Source organism: Mus caroli, unplaced genomic scaffold, assembly GCF_978045245.1.
Source record: "Mus caroli unplaced genomic scaffold, Mus_caroli_1 scaffold_17, whole genome shotgun sequence".
Taxonomy (NCBI): Eukaryota; Metazoa; Chordata; class Mammalia; order Rodentia; family Muridae; genus Mus; species Mus caroli.
This window is the reverse complement of record NW_028227272.1, coordinates 61,906,763-61,927,048: the sequence shown is the minus strand read 5'-3', so window position 1 is coordinate 61,927,048 and position 20,286 is coordinate 61,906,763. Positions and strand designations below refer to the sequence as shown.

At 36.2% G+C, this 20,286-nt stretch overlaps 1 protein-coding gene across 2 annotated transcripts in view; it reads left to right on the top strand.

Annotated features, from left to right (window-relative positions):
* Znf654 (zinc finger protein 654) overlaps positions 1–20,286 on the top strand; it is a 70,885-nt gene that overhangs the window by 43,182 nt on the left and 7,417 nt on the right. Inside the window, exons 3-7 of one of the 2 annotated variants that reach the window (XM_021184906.3) lie at positions 645–726; positions 13,815–13,950; positions 16,321–16,523; positions 17,063–17,202; positions 19,835–19,976. In XM_021184906.3, the coding sequence (XP_021040565.1) occupies positions 645–726; positions 13,815–13,950; positions 16,321–16,523; positions 17,063–17,202; positions 19,835–19,976 (703 nt within the window). Of the gene's footprint in view, positions 1–644; positions 727–2,892; positions 3,014–13,814; positions 13,951–16,320; positions 16,524–17,062; positions 17,203–19,834; positions 19,977–20,286 lie in introns of those variants that run through there. The other variant, XM_021184908.3, reaches the window with a different exon arrangement.

Here is a 20,286-nt window from a genome sequence, read left to right as displayed (position 1 = left end):
CTCATCTTTGACTTCTGGCCCTTACGCTTTATATTAAAGAGAGATAGTTGCTTTTATTAGTTTCTGATCTCCCTGGAAATCTACCAAAATATAAATATTGTATGTTGATGCGTACACAAAATTTCCCTTGATGTATGACATGTACACTCTAGGATTTCCTGTAGATATTTAAAACCCCAGATAGCAAGGAGCTCCACATACAGTTTTTCTCCTACTTATTATCATATGATGCCAAGCTTGATCTGACATATTTTAGTCTCTTGTTGTCTATTTTGCATCATTACTTTTTGTGCTTTGTAAGTCGTTTTTGTATTTTCAGACATTATTTCATGTATTCCAGGCTGGCTTCAAACTTGGCATGTGACTAACAATGATGTTGAACTTCTGGTCTTTTTGTCACTTGCCAGGCTCTGGGATTAAAAACATGTACCAAAATACCTCTTTCTGTGTTGTGCTAGAGATTGAACTCAGGGCTTTGCATATGAAAACTGAGCTAAATCCCTAGCCCTTTAATGAGTTTTTAAAAATCAAGTATTTATAAGTAAAAATTTGATACTAAAGAGAGAGATTACAACTTGGTAGTCTTTTAAAATAGAACAAAGCCACAAATCAATGAAAATTATAATTTTTTTTTTTCCTTTCAGGAGTTTCTTTGAGTTGCTCCTATTCTTTGGAAGAGATGAGTTTTATGAAGAACCCTTAAAGGATATTCTTGGCTCATTCCAGGTAAAATAGTTCACTATTTTATATTTTATACACAAAGAAATCAGTTTGATTCTCTCTCTAAAAATAGTTTATCATATTAACTTTTTGCTTAAAAGTTGTTATGGTCACTACAGTGACAGTTTTAAAGATTCCCCTATATTGGCAGGTAAAGAAAAATCATGAAGTCAATTTTAACTGAATTCCCAAGCAGCTTCTATCCTGGATTCTAATGTGGTTGCCTAAAGAACCTAAGCATGTGTGGGAACATAGTGCCTTTCCCTGTCTACAGCTTCCCCCGGTGAAGGAGCAGTCTTGCCCTAGAAGCAAGCTATTTGCCCTATGTTTCTTTTCCTTTTGCTATCTGCTGGTTTTCCCATCTCATGGAACCTCTGCAGGTTGTTGTTCTTGTTAAGAAACAAATCTAGACAAGAATGTCAAAGACATGAGATAGCTCAGTTGGTAAAATGCCTGCTCTCAAAAGCATTAGGATTTGAGTTTGGCTTCCAGTACCCATAAAACTCATTAGGGACTGGATAGATGACTTAGTGGATTAAGGGGCTTGCTGCCCAACTGAATGACTTGAGTTCAATCCCTAGATCTCACTTGTGAAGGGAGAAAACCAACTCCCAAGGGGTTATTTTCTGAATGCCACATGTGTGTTCACATATGTACACAAAATAAATTATTGTAAAAAAAGATCCAGACATAGATTTACACTTCTGCAACTGACTTGCTGAGGAGGTGGTCATGGGCAGATGCTCATAGCTCACTGGCTGTCTGGTCGAGCTGCGTTGAGAAGCTCCAGGTTCAGTTAAAAGACTGTCTCAAAAATAAGGTGGAGAGCAACTGAGGAAGACGCCCACCATCAATCTCTGGCTACCACACTCATGAACACACTTCCTTGTACACCTGTATACACTTTCACAGATGCATGTATACATACAATGCACAAAAAAAGACTGATAACATTTCAAGACCTCTTCTATACATCTAAAATAGTTTAGTTCTTTTAGTCATTTCTTTAGGAACAACACATAGTACACTGTTCACACATGTCTTCTCAGTGTTATCAGCACTTCTCTGGATTGGAATAAAACACAGCAAAGTTGAAACACTCCAGGGGCTGACCTGCAACATGTCATATAGAACATTACTATAGTATCAAAGGATTATAGCTAATCGGGAGTTTGGCTGTATTATAAAAATTATGAAATATCTAGCATTCTACTGTGTCCATTCTTAATTCAACAAAATAGATTAAAAAAAAAAACCTGTTTTCTAATATCAGCACTTGGTAGGCAGTAGCAGGCGTCTCTCTAAGTTTGAAACCAGCTTTATCTTCTTAGTGCTTTCTATATCAGCCAGAGCTATAGAGTGAAACCCTGTCTCAAAAAAATATAAATAGAAAATATCACCAAATCAAAGCAAAACTGTTTGTATGAAATTCATAATCTACTTAGATTACATATTCAAGTTTTTAACACTTATTTTATGTTTCACTTTGTCTTTGACAGTCATTGGCAATGTCCTTGTTTTAGTGTATTAGTCAGGGTTCTCTAGAGTCACAGAACTTATGGATAGTCTCTATATAGTCAAGGAATTTATTGATGACTTACAGTCTGCAGTCCAATTCCCAACAATGGTTCAGTAGTAGCTGTGAATGGGAGTCCAAGGATCTAGCAGTTACTCAGTCCCACACGGCGAGCAGGCGAAGGAGCGAGAGTACAACTCCCTTCTTCTAATGTTTTATAAGGTCTCCAGCAGAAGGTGTAGCCCAGATTAAAGGTGTGTGCCACCACACCTTTAATCTCAGATGACCTTGAACTCTTGAGATGTCCCTGTCTTCAAGATCTCCATACCAAGATCCAGGTCAGAAACTTTTATCTCCCAGCCTCCAGATTAGGGTCACTGGTGACCCTTCCAATTCTGGATTGTAGTTCATTCCAAATATATTCAAGTTGACAACCAGGAACAGCCACTACAGTTGGGTTTTAATACTGTAAAGAGACACTGTGACTACAACCACTCAAAGCAAAACATTTCATTGGGGCTGGCTTACAGTTTCAGGGATTTAATCCGTTATTGTCATGGTGGGAAACATGGTGGGTGCAGGCACACATGGGGCTGGAGAAGGAACCGAGAGATCTAGGTTTTTATCCTCAGGCTGCAGAAGAGAACTGAGACCCAGGTCCTCCATCTAGGCCACACCTAAGAGCTCCTGCGACAATTTTCTTTCTTGAAGTTCTTTGCTCAGGAGGTGTTCTTTGAGTGCCACGCTGTTCTCACCACTATGCTCCATGAAACAACAGTAAGTAGAATAGTTCCCTCCTGTAATTGTGACAGAAAGACAACAAGACTTTTAAAGTGACTGTTTTGGAAAGCAGTGGCTGCCTTAGAGATAAAGCAGATAGAAGCTAGAGAATGCTGCTGCAAGGGTACTGGAGAAGGACATGTCAGTGATAAAGGAAGTGTTTGTTGACAATGTCCTAGAGGTGAAAGTTGAGCACTGATAATGGGAGCCATCTAAGTGAAGACACTGAAAGATTTTTTTAAATTTGTTTTATTAAAGTATATTTTTTAAAGTTTTATATATGGTATATATGGGTGGCTATGTCTGCGTGCATATTTTTCCAACTCCAGCTAAGGTTATCTTTTTGCTTAAAATGCATGTAAACATTTGTGAAGAGACATACCTGTATTTTTTTCTCTTGTGAACAGAAGTGTCTTAGTTAGGGTTTTACTGCTGTGAACAGACACCATGACAAGTCTTATAAAAAGCAACATTTACTTGGGGCTGGCTTACAGGTTCAGAGGTTCAGTCCATTACCATCAAGGTGGGAGCATGGCAGCATCCAGGCAGTCTTAGCATAGGCAGAGCTGAGTTCTATGTCTTCATCCAAAGGCTGCTAGTGGAAGACTGACTTTCAGGCAACTAGGGTGAGCATCTTAAGCCCACACCTACAGTGATACACCTACTCCAACCAAGTCACACCTATTCCAACAAGGCCACACCTCCAAATAGTGCCACTCCCTGGCCCAAGAATATACAAACCATCACAAGAAGTAATCAGTTACTGAAAATTCCCCACAATAAACTCATGTGTACATGCACTTTTTGTCTTTAATCCCTTCAATATCTCAAATTCTGACTGAAATAGAAAGCCCATCCTCATCACCGCCTTCTCCCTACCAGTTTAAAAATCTCTTCTGCCAGGCAGGCATGGCGGCACATGCCTTTAATCCCAGAACTTGGGAGGCAGAGGCAGGTGGATCTCTATGAGTCGAGCCCATCCTGGTCTACAGAGGTAATTACAGGACATTAAACAGAGGTAATTACAGGCCATTAAACAGAGAAACCCTATTTAGGGAAAAACAAAACAAAACAAAAATAAAACAAAAGAATAAATAAAAATCTCTTTTTCCATTTCTGCAATTTTGGCTTCTTTGTAGTTTGAACTTACTTGAAGCTTTGTCTGTTTAGTTTTGCACTGCGTAGTACTGGCTAGCCTAGAATGTACCATGTATCCAGGCTGACCTTGACTTTGGGGCAATGTAACACCTTTGTGCCAGTCTCCCAAATATTAGAATTAGAGGAATGGGTCATTACACATAGCTTATTGAGCCTTCTAACTCAAGAAGCTTTAAAACCTTTGGGTTCCATTTTAGCTTTACATGGTGAATCAACTTTCATTTTCTGATCTGAGTTACTGCTGTTAGAATTCCCCAGGTTTCTTACCTTTGGGATCTAGCAAATGTCAACAGGCATTCTTATTCTGTATACCTCTATAAAAACCTATACTTGCAAAGCCTGGAAAGCTTCCAGTTTTTGACTGATTATTGGTAATAATAGTTATAATCTAATGTAGCCTTTAATTATTTTAAATATATTGTCCTAGTAAAAGTCCTGTTTCCCTGAGTATCTCACCTCTGTCCATAGTTTGTAGTGTCATACAAAATATGTAAATATGTGGGTTTACAGTTGTGTTTTTTTCTCTTCCGCATTAAATGGGACAAATTCTGTTGCTAATATATTAATGCATATTAGATTATCTGAGGGCAGAGTTAATTCAGATTATGATTAGGAGTTAAAGGTGGGACCTGGTGGTCGGCTTTCTAACAACCTCCTAGATTATATTGATGCTGCTAATTCCTAGATCTGTATTTGATTACATTTATGTCACTATTACATGACAAATGGCAGTTTTCCCTAGATGGAGTATAGAGGACAGACGAAAGAAATGATTTTACCTCTAGCTGGGTGAGTTGGGGTTTAATGAATGCTGCCTCAGCAGAGTTGCCTCACTGGAGCTCATGGCACAGTGTTGAGGCAGCTCCAGTGGAGTCTCCGCTTCCCAACAATCGTTTATGCTAACAGAGCCTCCTTCCTTTTAGAGGGCAAAGGGTTACCAGACGAAAGAGCTCCAGTCATCCAGATATAGTTTCCCGTGTGAAACTACAAATAACCCAGTTTTATAGTTCACCCTACCTCATGTTAGACAAACTACATATTTTATTTAATAGTTTCCTCACTTGCTGGCAAAATGCCACTGACACTGTTTTTCAGACAGGTAGTGACTCAAACCTAGTTTTTAAACTTATTCTTTTCTTTCATGAATTTCTGACTACCTAAAATTGGAGTTTCTCAAATATAAATTGTAAACTTTGTTTAAGATTTCCTGCATAAATTAGAGGGAATCTTTATTTTTTTTTATTTTGTGAGTTTATCATATGAGCATATCACTTCCATATCTCCTCCAAGTTCTTCTGTGTTCCTGCAGTTTCCTTTCAAATTCACTGACTCACTATCATCATCATCATCATTTTTATACATAGTAGAAACAGCCCTACAGAATATATTTAGGTTTGCTGAAATGCACATGTATTTGGGGCTATCTGCTTGGTCATATCATAATGCATGTCTTGTTTAAATCATTACTGTTAAGATATTGTGGTTGTAGCTTCCCTGTCATGCCTAACCAACAGTATCTTACAGCAGGCATCCCTGCCCTGGGGCTCTTAGAGTCTTTCCATCTCTTTTTTTTTCTACAGTGCTCTCTGAGCATTAGGTATAGGAGATGAGTTAGTGGTGTGCACCCCACAATTATTTATTTTCTGCATTTTTAACCAGTTGTGGATTTCTGTAATATTCTCTATCTGCTGCAAAAAAGATGTTTCTTTGATGAGTTGAGAGCTAACTTATCTGTGTGTAGAAAGATAAGTATTTAGACTGTAGTTAGAAATTATATTGGTTTAGGAAAATAACAGTCATCCATTCTCCTTTAGAATCTTTGACCTCTCCAGTCATGGGATGTTTATATGACCAGGCATGTATTCCTTTCTATTAAGTGGACTTTACATTAAGTTAAGTGTCTGTTGATTTCCCCAAGATAAAAGTGTGACTATTGAACCACTGAGGAACCTGCTAGGCCTGTTGATGTTGAAGGAACCTGTATTTTTTTATGGCCAAATATAGCACATAACAATTTCTTAGTTTTGAGTTCCAGTAGTTTTTCTTTACCTTTACATAATATGTATTTCTCATAGGATGCACTTACCTCTTCATCATACAGGTTAATACCTAATTAAATGACAAACTGTACAGTGATGAAAAATTAATTGTGCATTCTGGATGAGGGCCAGTCTTAGGGTTTTACTGCTGTGAACAGATACCATGACTAAGGTAACTCTTACAAGAGACAACATTTAACTGGGGCTGGCTTACAGGTTCTGAGGTTCAGTCCAGTGTCATCAAGGTGGGAGCATGGCAGCATCCAGGCAGGCATGATGCAGGAGAAGCTGCGGGAGGGTTCTACATCTTCATCTGAAGGCTGCCAGGAGAAGATTGGCCCCCACATGTTAGGAGGAAGGTCCCATTGCCCACTCCCACAGTGACACACTTTCTCTAACAAGGCCACACTTCCTTCTAATTAAATACCACTTCCTGAGCCAAGCATTTTCAATCCGCCACAGGGTCTTAAGCAAACTACTCAGACAAGAAACTAGATGTGGGTGCTTGTCTGGGAAGGCAGTTAACTACAACAAAAAACAAATTACTGTAAAGAAGCAATCCCTAAAGTTGTTTTAAAATTAATAATTATACTTATGGCTATGCCGTTCAACTTTTCAATTTTCAGAGTTAAGGATGTTGCAAATTAAGAACGCATGTTGAACAAGCTAGATATCACAAGGGAGAAAAATCAGGCAGGCAGTGAACTCCTCTATAGTAACAAATGACAGAATTATTAATGACCATGGTTTATTTCAAGGGTAAATAGATTTAATAAGGCATTAACCAAGCTGATCGTATATGAGAAAGGGCAACAGAAACAAATAATCCAAATACATGGAAAAACAACTAGTTGTCTTTTATTCATACTGACCAACAACTCACAGATCTGTTCATTACAGAATATATAATAAAACACTCATCAAATCAGCCATAAAACATTTAAAAATTGTTATTATAGTTAGTGTAAATATTCTGTAATCTCCAGTTATTCTGGAAAAATGAAACAGAAGGCGAGAGGGGTACATACAGCGGTGAAGAACTAAAAGCTTGGGTTTTATTATTGAATGCATGGGGATAAGGAAGAGGAAGAATCAGTGTTTGAGGAATCTAGGTTGAAGCAACTGCCATGTCCTTTCTAGAAGCAGTAATGATTGAGTGAAGAACAGATGTAGGAAAATATAACTTTTACTCTAGATGTGTTGCATCTAGATGCTTAGATAATATTGACATTTCGAGTTTTATTTTCCTAGGTATTTTTGTTTTCATTTATAATTTAAGGTCACTCTTCCTCATTGGTACATCAAGTACTTGTTTCTCCTAAAACCAGAGACTTTCCATTAAAGCCTCAAAAAACCTAGACTATGGTCCATTGGTAGTGTACTTTGAAAAATTATCCTAAAGATTCAATTTGTCAAAGTTCTACTGCTGGTGTTCAAAACATTCTTCATGATGGTGATGATGGTGGTTGGAATGGGAAATGTCCCCCATAAACTCACATAGTCCCAAGCTAGTGGCACTATTTTGTTGGTGAGGCTATGGGACCTTTAGAAGTACCTTTCTGGGGGTGTGGTATTGAGGATGTACAGCCTCGCCCTACTTCCTGTTTGCTCTGTTTTCTACATGTGGTTGAAGATGTGATCTCTCAGCTTCCTGCTTAGGTTGTTTGCTGCCATGCCTCCCCCAAAATTATGAACTCTCCCTCTGGAACCGTAAGTCAAGTAACCTTTCTTTTACAAGTTACTTTTGTCCATGGTGTTTTATTACAACAACAATAACTAGTATAGTGGTGTCTTAGTCAGGGTTTCTATTCCTGCACAAACATCATGACCAAGAAGCAAGTTGGGGAGGAAAGGGTTTATTCAGCTTACACTTCCATACTGCTGTTCATCACCAAGGAAGTCAGGACTGGAACTCAAGCAGGTCAGGGAGCAGGAGCTGATGCAGAAGCCATGGAGGGTTGTTCCTTACTGACTGGTTTCCCCTGGCTGACTCAGCTTGCTCTCTTATAAACCCAAGACTACCAGCCCAGAGATGGTCCCACCCACAAGGGGCCTTTCCCCCTTGATCACTAATTGAGAAAATGCCTTACAGCTGGATCTCATGGAGGCATTTCCTCAACTGAAGCTCCTTTCTCTGTGATAACTCCAGCTGTGTCAAGTTGACACAAAACTAGCCAGTACAAGTGGTTAAAAGAATACAACTCTATTATCTTTATAGAAGGTACTTTGTGAGGAGCAGTTTTCTTTCTTTTTTCCCCTCATTTATTTATTCACTTTACATCCTAGCTGTTGCTCACACACACACACACAGTCCTTCTCCCCCACAGCCCCTCTCTTCTTCTGAGGGCTGGAGGCTCCCCTTGGGTGTCTCCCCAACTGTGGCACATCAAGTCTCTGCAGGCTAGGTGCATCCTCTCCCACTGAGGCCAGACAAGGCAGCCCAGCCAGGGTAACAGATTCCACAGACAGGCAACAGCTTTAAGGATAGCCCCTGCTCCCTGCTCCAATTGCTAGGGGACCCAAATGAAGACCAAGCTGTATACCCACTATATATATATATATATATATATGCACATACATACATATACACACACATATATATGTATAGATATACATATATATGTGTGTGTGTGCGTGTGTGGTGGGATTAAGGCTTCTAGCCTGTATATGTTCTTTGATTGGTGGTTCAGTCTCTGAGAGCTCCCAAGGGCTCAGGTTCACTCTGTTGGTTTTCCTTTGGAGTTCCTATCCCCTTCTGACTGCAGTCCTTGCCCCAACCCTTCCATAAGAGTCCCTGAGCTCTGTCCAGTGTTTGGATGTCTGCATGTGTTTCAGAGAACAGGTGTGCTAGGCTCCTGTCTGCATGCATGAAAGAGTATCACAAATAGTGTCAGGGATCGGTTCTTACCCATGGGATGGATGAGTCTCAACTTGGTCCATTTATTGGTTGACCATTCCCTCTGTCTCTGCTCTATCTCCTGGATCTCCTTTTGTTGTTTTATTGCTGTAGCTAGAACTTCAAGTATTATAATAGGGAGAATGTGGGTAGCCTGGTGTTAGCCCTCATTTCCATGGAATTGCTTTAAGTTTCTGATTTTGTTTGATGTTGAATATTGGCTTACTGCATATTGCTTTTATTATGCTGAGGTTTGCACTTGTATCCCTGATCTCTCCCAGTTTTAACATTGAAATGGTATTATATTTTGTCAAAGGCTTTATCTAATGAGAGAATTACATGATTTATTTTCTTTTTCAGTTTGTTGATATGATTGTTTTTTTTTTGTGTGTGTGTGTGTATATTGAACCAACCCAGCATCCCTGGTATGAAGCTTACAAGGTGCATGATGTTTTTGATGTGTTTTTGGATTCAATTTGAGTATTTTTTTCATCAATGTTCATAAGAGAGATCAATCTGAAGAGTTCTTTTTTGGTTGAGATTAAGGAATTTGCCCTGTTGGTGGCAGGTGGCACAGGGGGCAGCATGACCTCTTATTCTCCAGACTGCATGTGCTTGTTCTGATAAATTGGATTTTGTGTGTATTTCTTTATGTGGGAACCTGTGTTCAAGTAAATCTTATATACATATCTTAAAACTTCAGGTTTTGTATTATATTAGGGTTAGAATAGTAAGAATAACACATTGTCTGAGAGCTGAATTAACATACAGAAATTGTGATGCTCAGTTTAAAATTCTTTATACCAATTACACAAAGAATTTTCCTGAAATCTGTTGATTTCTAGATTTCTGTTATTTTCCCCTCATATTTGGTGGTATGTTGTTTATCTCCGTGGTATATATACTTCTTAGAGTGAGGGTGTGCATGCCGGCCAGTGAGTTTCTGTCCTCAACAAGGTGGAAACAGGCATGTCTGATTTTTATGTGTTGGTACTTAGGATTCAAACCAAGATCCTCCTGTTTATATAGAAAGTAGTATGACTCACTGATTCATCTCCCCAGACCAGAATAAACTCCTAATTATCTAAAGAAAGTAAAATAATAATATTCAAAATCCTCATCTTAATGTGATAATTAAGAGTGGATTGGTATAGATTTTAATACTGAAATGACATTAAATCTGTTGTGGATTGAAGTAGATAATAAAGACTTCTTGATTAGTGATAATGTGCAAAGACAACACATTAATTAATCAACCAATTAATCAATTACTTGACTTAATAGGATGGTTTTGGATAACACCGTGGAATTTGTAGAAGGAAGTGTGACATGAGAAAAGGGCACAGGTAAAATACAAGGTGAATTTAAAATGTTGCAGACAAGGATGGAAAGAAGGATGTGTAATAGTAATGGTCCAGGTAGGTGGGGCCTTAAATTTCTAATTATGATGAGCTAACGAAGGGGTCAAACTTGGATGTAAAAAGATCCAAATACTGAAATACAGCTTTATAGACAGATGTGGACTTTAAAATGGCAACCAGTTTAGGAATGAAAAAAATCTAACTTTAGAACAAAACATTAATTTCACTTTACAATGGATTCTGAAAGAAAAGTGAGTAGAGTTGTTTGCTTCATACCCTTGGCAAAGGCACAGTGTTGAAAGGAATTAGCTAAAAGGAGTGTAATAAGCCCACTTCAGCAAGCAGCAGTAGTAAGCAGTGAAGGTAGAGGAATGTGTTGATGTCCATCCATGCATTGTTTCAGAAACATTCTAAAAACATGCCTAATGCTTCAGGAGAGAAATTCTATAGTGCAGGAGGATCTAGACTAACTTTGAGGGTGTTAGTTTGAATACTATGCGGAAGGCATTAATACTATCTAAAGAGAGCAACTATTTTTATACTTAATTATTCTCATTCATTCTGCTTTTTAAAAAGTAGCCCACACTGAAAGAATTCATTTTCATTACCTATATAAGAGTTATTTTACTTAGTAGTACTCTCCAAAATCTAATATATTGACAAAAGAAACACACACAGACATACCCGAAATAATCATTCTGATGGGTTACACATTAAATGAGAAAGAAATAGTTTAAAATGTATCCTACCAGATGGAGAGTATATATTGTAATCCTAGCCAGGGTAGAAGAAGTACACCCGCACGTGCATATTGTGGTAAATCTCCATCCCAAATATGCCCCGGCAATGAAAACATGATTCAGTTAATATGAATACATGCTGTGCACCTAGATTGGGCAGATCTACCACTACACTACCAACTCCCACATCCATCCTACCCCTTAGAACTTGCCATTTCTCCAGGCCATGTGTTTCTGCTCTGCTTTTCTTCTTCCTCCTCCTCTGCATCCTCTCCCTTTCCCATTTTTCCTTATCTCTTCCCACCTTCTGCTCTACCTTCCCAATCATCAGCTCTCCTTTATTTTACAAATTAAGGTGCATAGCAGGTTTACAGGAAATCACCAAGTGCTGACTCATTTCCTAATTCGCAGGCATAGACAGGAGAACAGAATTAACATTAAACATAATTAGCCCCAGGGCTATCCACAACACGTTGATATACTCACTTCCCAAACTTTCTTGAGTTTGGTAGTTGTTAAAGGTTGTCAGAGCTTTCTCTGAGAAGCTTTCAATGGTCTCAATTAGGGACATTAGAGCCCCCTGTTTTCTTTTTAAACTAAATTTCTACCCTTTTAAAGAAAATTTATAGGATACACTAACATAGACTGAGTCGAGTTCTAAATACCTCAGCATAATTGGCAATATAACTGGTAATTCATATGTATTTACACATATGATACCCCCCACGTACCCTTTAATAATAAATGTTACAGCATGCTGATGAGAAAATGCACATTTTTTTAATACTCAGGCATCTAGGTACCCTAAAATATATTATTTATACATACCACATGTGCACTTTTTTTGAAAATGTTAGAATATTCTAAGAACTGAAAGCTCCCCTTTAGTGAGTACTTACTGTGTGCAAAGTACTGTCCCAAGAGCCTTCTACTGCTTACTGTTATCATTTAATCTTCACAGCAATCTTATGAAGTGGGCTCTCAAAATTAACTGTTAGAGCACAGAGAGGTTAAGTAACTTGCCCACTCTAGGATTTTTTTTAATACTTAGTTGTTTTAATTTGGAGACACCCTTAAAGTCCATTTAGGAGGTAACTTATTCTAACACTTGAACATAATGGCTGTCTTCTTTGACGAAATAATTATATATGTGTGAAACAACTATATATGTTCACACACAGACACAAACAACTGTACAACTGTGACTTCTTTGGTGTGATGTACCAAAGAAGTTCCTGTTACTTGGGAGCCTGAGGGAGCACTGATTAAGTCCAGCAAATTGAAACCAATCTTTGGAACAGGGACACCTCATTTGAAATTCTTGTTTTTCAGTTTCTCCCATCTTGTTCTTTAATAAAATAAACCCCCTTTTTCTCTTAACCAATAAGTTAAAAAAACAAACAAACAAAACTTAGAATTAACTTTTAGGTCAAAAATGTAATGTTCAAATGATATAAAAACATGATAATTTAATACAAGTAAAGTAATAGCCAGTGTGAATTTGTGAGTTGATAATTCATCTCATAAGTCAAACATTTTAATGCCTTTCAAAATGCTTAAACAGTATTAATAAGATGTTTAGATATCTGTCTGCCTCCGGTATTAAGCACAGAAAAAAATGACATTTGTGCTTTAATTGCAATTCAGACAATATTGAAATGTATTCAGATACTGCTAGCTTCATTATCATCTTTTTTCTTAAGGGTTCAAGTTCATTTTATTTACTGAGTCTTAGTTTATTTTTTAAAATTTTAACTTTCCTGAACAACTTTTAAAACTCTTAGTGTATAATGAACCAGAAAGAAGAGTCCAACAGGTACACAAATTGTATATCTAAAGCTGGTTCATCAAACTCAGGAAATAAAATTAAGTAAATCAATGTAATTCCTTTATTAATGTTACAATATAATGAAATATCATTTAACAACACTAAAAAATATAGAAGTCAGAGAGTACTGATTAATTACTACTTATTTTATGAGTACATCTGTATCTAAAACCTGATGCAAACTGCTCCTGTTACAGGTTTGATCTCTTTTCTCCACCTGTTGTTTCTTTATCTGCTAATCACAAATCTAATTTCCAAACAAAGGGAAGTGATTGTTCAGTTTTGAAACTTATTACTGCATGGTAAAATGTGGCATAAGTTGAGGGCAGAGCAGGGGCGTGTGTCTCCTGTGCATACAGTGTCCGTTCTAGGCAGCACCTCCCCGTAGGCTCTGGCCTCTCTTTGTTAACAGGAACTTTGTTTTGAATTTTTATGTAAACTTAACAGATCATTTAATTTTCAGCTTTTTGCAACCTGGCTCTTTCTCTACAAGTGATTCACCTGTAGGCTTTTCCCTTTGGTTACATTTTATCCCTGTTTTAATGGGATTTTTTTTTTTTTTTCAGTCCAATCATGTATATCTGTGTAACATTCGGCATTAAGACTATTTGTTACTAATGGGGTTTTGTTAGCCTACTTAGGTTGCATTGGTACCCTTTTCTCTTTTATAATTGAATAGCTATCATGTGGCCATCAGTCACTTTATAGATACTGATGATCAAGTAGTTTTTAACTCCTTTAAATTTCACAAAGCCAGAATGATTTTTCTCTCCTAGGAATGCCAGAACCACCTCCGCAGATATGGAAATGTGAATCTGGAACTGGTGACTCGAATCATTAAAGATGGTGGCCCATGGGAAGATCCAGTGTTGCAAGCTGTTCTTAAAGCCCAACCGGCATCTCAGGAGATAGGTACTTCAGGAGAGTCAACACCAAAACCATTTCTTTTCTGACTTGGCCCAAAGTACTTCTTGATAGCAGCTTTGTTACATTTCTTTCTAGTAGTGGTACTGTGGCTGTTGACATATTTACTGGGCATTACAGGGAGTTTGTTTTTGACTCTATAGTTATGGTTTTAAAATATGTTTAAGTAGCTATACTTTTGTTGTTATTGTTGTTTTAAGTTCAAACCCTAAACCACGAATATTCATTGCATCAGAGTTCTCTGAAGGCAGGAACTCTGAATTTATTTTACCCATTACTATGTTAATATATTCTTGTGCCTATATTCTATAGTTAGTCCAATGCCCTGTACACAGTTATTGGTTAATTCAGATGATTACTGTGTGAATTGTTGTTCACACAGTACTGTGACTGAATGATCACATGATAAATGAATAAATAAATTTCAAATATGATAGAACAGCATTTCCCAAACTAATACAATTTTGTGTCATTGCCTCATTACTTTACCTCCTTTGACATCAGCTCCTACCATACTGAACAACACAGTGGACTCTAGAGCCAATATTGACTCAGAGCCAATATTCCTTATTGAAGTAGGAGGCTTTGTTCTCTAATCCAACCTGTTAAATTAACCCTTTAGCTTCCCATATTATTAAAAATGTCCTGAGTTCTAGGATATATGGATCCCCAAAACTTAGCATATAAGTTTAGCTAGTGTATAAACACAAGAATATAGAAAAGTCAAAGAGAACAGACAAGCTCTCCAACTTGGGGACAGCTACTTAGCATGTGTTGAACATATAAAGATATTCCCAGCATGTGTTGAACATATAAAGATAGTCCCAGCATGTGTTGAACATATAAAGATATTCCCGTTTGCAACAGGTTAAGACATGGAGTGTGTGGAGAAGGGACTATCATGCTGGGCTTAAGACCAAAGGAGCACTATACCAAGAGTGGAGCATGCAAGGCAAACAAGGGGAGCTGCTGCTTGATGTGTGGATTGGAAAGCACTTACAGCAAATCAAAGGCCGAGACAGTCGGAAATGAGGAGAAAGACTTGCTTATTAATGAAAATTATAAAGAGTAAATAAATTACAGGAAAGATAGAGCCATCGTGAGAGGAAACAAGGAAAGAGGCTAGAGAAAATAGGATGGGTAGAAGCATCAAGCAAGCCACAGATGGAAGAAGGCAGGCACAAGCATGATGGGTCAGAAGGTAAAAAAGGCACTTGCTGTACATGTTGGTTAATTGAGTAATACACACACACAAAGAATAATAACAATTTTTAAATAATTTTTTAAGAAGGCAGGAGAGAAGAAAGTTTATTAGGCTTTTAAGGAAGTGTTTAGGCTTCCTTAGGCTAGAACAGAGCTGGTGTGAAGACTGATGGCTCCTTAGGTTCCTTTTATAACTACACTAACATTCCTCACTTTGGGCAAAAGTTCTCTAGAGCCTCATTAATATAGATGCCTCTTCTCTGGGTAGTAGTCGTTATGGTAAAGTCCATACTGAAATAGATTCTTGCATGAACTCCAAGTCACTGTTTACTCACCGTACATTTTAAACAGAAGTAAATGTAAGTAGAATGTTTAAGTCAAAATAAAATATAGTCTATCAACACTTCAGTAGCTACTGATGAAATATAAATAATTAAAAATGTTTGGATTTAAAAAGCATAAAATATAGACCCTACTTTCGTCCCTGCCACTTACAATATCTATGTCATTGGGCAAGTCATTTAATCTTGAGTAAAACAAATAGTATAGAATCTGTCATAAGGTTGTTGTTAGGTTTAAATAAATTTACAGTTAAATGTGTTTGTATATTATGAAAAAATAATCATAAATTAGTAATTATCCTTAGTGATGTATAAACACATTAGACCCGATGACACAATTTTGCATTAATTTTATTTAACATTTATTTATTCATGATTCAGGTTTTTCATTAACTTAGCTTACATTTCTCAACAGTTAATCTGATTTAATGTGATTTTTAATGTACTAGTTTAGCATTCAGTCTCTTATAATAATGAAAATACTGGACTACCAGAAGCAAAAATGTATAATCTTAGACTAGAGGTACATTTTAGATTTGCTATTTGAAACATTCTAATGTACTAATGAACTAAAAGAATATCTAATTCTAATTCTTAATCTCCTTTTTAAACTAAGAAGAAATCAACTAGAATTTCATGAGCACTGTTTTGAAATTTTATTTTCATTTATCAGCCATCATAAATGACTATTCAAAAATAAAAGTTTTCCTGTGGAGCATGTTATTTATATAATGAAATATGATGTTTTAGTTGTAAAGTTTAAAACAAAGTTTGAATACTTTTTGAGAGTAATAATGTTTTCTTTTTAATATAGTGAACAAATACTTAAGTTCTGAAAATCCACTGTTCTTTGAACTACGTGCCAGATACCTAATTGCCTGTGAACGCATACCTGAAGCAATGGCTCTTATTAAATCTTGTATAAATCACCCTGAAATCAGCAAAGACTTGTACTTCCATCAAGCACTCTTCACCTGTCTGTTTATGTCACCTGTAGAAGATCAGCTATTCCGTGAGGTATCATTTGAGACTTTTTCCTATTACCATTTATCCTTACTAAATACAAAATAAAACCTTACTGTTACTGAATTGTTTTGCAGTAATAACAAGGATTTAGAGATCACATTATCTAAATGTATTTACTCGTCACTATTTTTTTAAGTTTATGTGACTTAGAATCTGATAGTAACAAATGATTGAGTTAATATATTTTACTTACTAAATTTTTGGTATGATACAGAAAAAAACCTGAGAAATATTATGATTTTGTCTCTTAAAGTGCTAAGTTAAATGCTTATGTTTATTTTGTTTTTTTTCAATAAAAGGACTTCTTTCCTACTCTGAATTTTACTTACCCATGGGCATTAATGGCCTTGCAAGTACTCATTGTGAAATGCAGGTGTTATGCTGTAAAACTATAAAAATATTTCAATACAGTATATAATTGTAAAAGAAACTAGAAATGTATCAGTACTTGCAAGTAACTAAACAGAAACTGCAACTAGAATATTATATGTTTTTGATGATAGGAACTGACTCTTCCTTTCTTCTTACAGCATTTGTTGAAAACTGACTGTAAGAGTGGAATTGATATCATCTGTAACACTGAAAAAGAAGGCAAGACTTTGCTAGCCTTACAACTCTGTGAATCTTTTCTTATTCCACAGCTCCAGAATGGGGACATGTACTACATATGGTAAGTGTTTCTGATGCATAATTTGAAATGGAAAATGGTAAACTAAAGGAGTACTGCTTAGGACAGTTTGGACTATATACTTTCCTTACAGTTGTCTGAAAGTGTTAAACTACTTTTTAAAAATAGCATCGTTTTATTGTTTTTTTAATTATGTGTGTATGTGTGTGTGTATATTGATTTGTGCGTGAGTGCAGATGCTGTTGGAGGCCAGAAGAGGGCATCAGATCCTCTGGAGCTGGAGTTGTTGGTGTTCATGAGCCATCCAACCTGGATGTTAGCAACTGAACTAGGATCTTTTATAACAGCAATACAAACTCTTAGCAACTCAACCATCTCTCCAGGCCCTACAATTGCTTTTATGTTTTTATTGTTATACTGAAAAAAATCTTGGGACAGGTATATATTTTGTTTACTAAGTCATACACTTAGGGGGTGGCTTGCAATTTAACAAAGAGACAAGAGAGAAATTAAACTTTTATCAGCTAAGAATTAAAGAACAAAATAAAACTTTTGAGTACAACGAATGTCCATTTTAAAATCATATATTATTTTGGAGCAAGTTGGGAAAATAAACATGTATACATTTGTAATATATTCATTTGTAAAATATTAAATGGATTATGTATCTTCTGGTTTCCAGCTATCATTTTGTTTTAGAATGTGTTGTAGAGTTAGGCCATATGTTCTTTAATATAATTGGTCTATTTGCTTTTTTTACCCATCACCCTTTTATAAAATCTCCTTATTTCTAATATTCACCACCATCTTTTATGTGTATACTTTACTAAATTCCTCAAGAGGCTTCCATATTTAGGAATACAATAGCTATGAGATTGTCTGAATGGGGCAATAGTTTAGCTATAGAATAGTTCCCTGGCATCTATTAAAAAAACAGTAACAGACCAAAAATAAAATAAAATACCTAAGATTTTCAGCTAACAAAAAGGTATTAATTAAATGTTATTTCTTGGTATCATGAAGGTCATGTAGAATCTATGTAGGAAGCTAGTGACTTATTAAACTTGAGTACTTACCAAGCAGTTCACTAGAGATGTCTTTAAAGATAGTGAATAAAGGTAAGCACACATTAGCTTTTTTATTTTTTAAATGTCAGTTACTGTCTCCATAATACATTGTGTTACTGAGGAGATAGATGTTCATGAACTGGAAAACGTGATTCATAAAATACATAAGCAAGCCTGGCCAGCAGGAAGTAGGTGTGTCGGGAGGCTGGAAACCAAAGTGACTGTGTGTAGTAGCAAACACAATGTTGTTTCCTAACTGGAACAGTTATAGTCATTTAAAAAAATTGTAATAAGATAGAATATTAGAGTCATGAATTTTTAAACTGAATAATGTTTGTTATTCTGTCTCCGTCCAGAGTACTTTTTGATTACAGAATTGTTACATTTCTCTCAAGTGGAGTTGTATTTACATGATGTTACATGTAAAATGAAGAAAGCCCAATGTCCTGTGAGCTCGACTCCACTTGCATGTGCTGAGCTCTCAAGACATACATAGTAAATCTATTTTGGAAAAAACAAGTTGCCACCAAGTATTTTAGTAGTTCCAAATTCTGTGCTTTATGTGAGTTTTAGGGTCTAAGGGCAGATTTCTTTATGAGATGTATCCTTATGCTTTCAGTTTACCTGAAAAGCCACTGCCTGTATTTGTCCTTGTTCATTCTTGGCCGTGTATTAGGAAAGAATCTACCTGTGAAGGCTTTAAGTGCTCTATAATTAGTCTGTTCAAGAGTATAGCTTGTTCACAGAAAAGCACATGATCTAAAGCTAATGGAAAGGATACAGTTTTAAAATCAGTACTATATGTTTAAATTTTAAAATTTTCGTATCTTAATAGAAAGAAAATATTCTAAAATATTGGTTTCTAAATTTGCAAGTAGTATGTTTACTGTTCTAGTTGGCAATAGGACCTAGGGAATTGAAGCCAAAATAATGAGGCAGACTAAACTCTTATACAGCTAACAGCAAACTTCATTCAATAGAGCATCAGACAATTTATACTCTGTGGATTAAGAGGAATCACATGAGCAAAGTGTAGAGTCACAAGGGCAAACCACATGTGGAACACGTGGCAATAAACCTTGCTTTTCCGTAGAGGTATATAAACAGTAGCCAGTTGAAGGAATAATGGAAGTAAACTCACTCCTATCCACTACACCTGGGTAGGGCATGAAAACACATTTCAAGAACAATTTGATGTTTCTGAAGACACTGAAGTCAAAAGACTCAGTTTTCTTGAAGTTTTCTCACCAGCACTCAGAGTTCTCTCTTGACTCCATTTGTGGATGGTATTCTGATGTAATATACTGACGGTCAAAGTGTGTGTTTTACAGTTATAACATCAGTACTAGTATATGAAATTAGAACTGATTTAAGTCAACACTATGAATGTCTTAGGTATGTCAGCATATCTTTAGAAATCATTACTATCAGTGCAAGATTATGTAGTTATTTTTTCTTTTAACTTCTATTAATCTCAAAGGTAGCACGGAGAGCATACACATTTTTAACTACTTTATGTATATAGCCTTGCTAGGATAGTATAGAATCAGGCAAAAGAAATCAATGTCTTTACTTATATCTTGATATATGTCTTTTTCTCATTATAGGGAGTTGATTTTCCTATGGAGTAAACTACAGCTTAAATCTAATCCTTCCAAACAAGTGTTTGTAGATCAGTGTTACCAGCTTTTAAGAACAGCAACTAATGTGAGAGTCATATTTCCTTTTATGAAAATAATTAAAGATGAGGTAAATATATCTATTGTTCAGTTTTTAGATTTTAATGCTGCATTCTCTGTGTGTCACAATCTTTTCTCTTCATCTTCAAATATTCAACATGGCTCATGTAGAAGGAAAAGCAATCTATTGTTACATAATTTGGGAATAATTGCTTCCATATATATCTTATGACTAGGCAAATTTATCATTATAAATTCTGTTTTTGAATACTAATTTACAAATGATCTGATTATCCTCTTTCATTGCCTCAGAAAACTCTTGGTTGATAATAAAACGGTATGTAGGTAAGTGGAATTAACAGAATATAAGAGACTAAGAG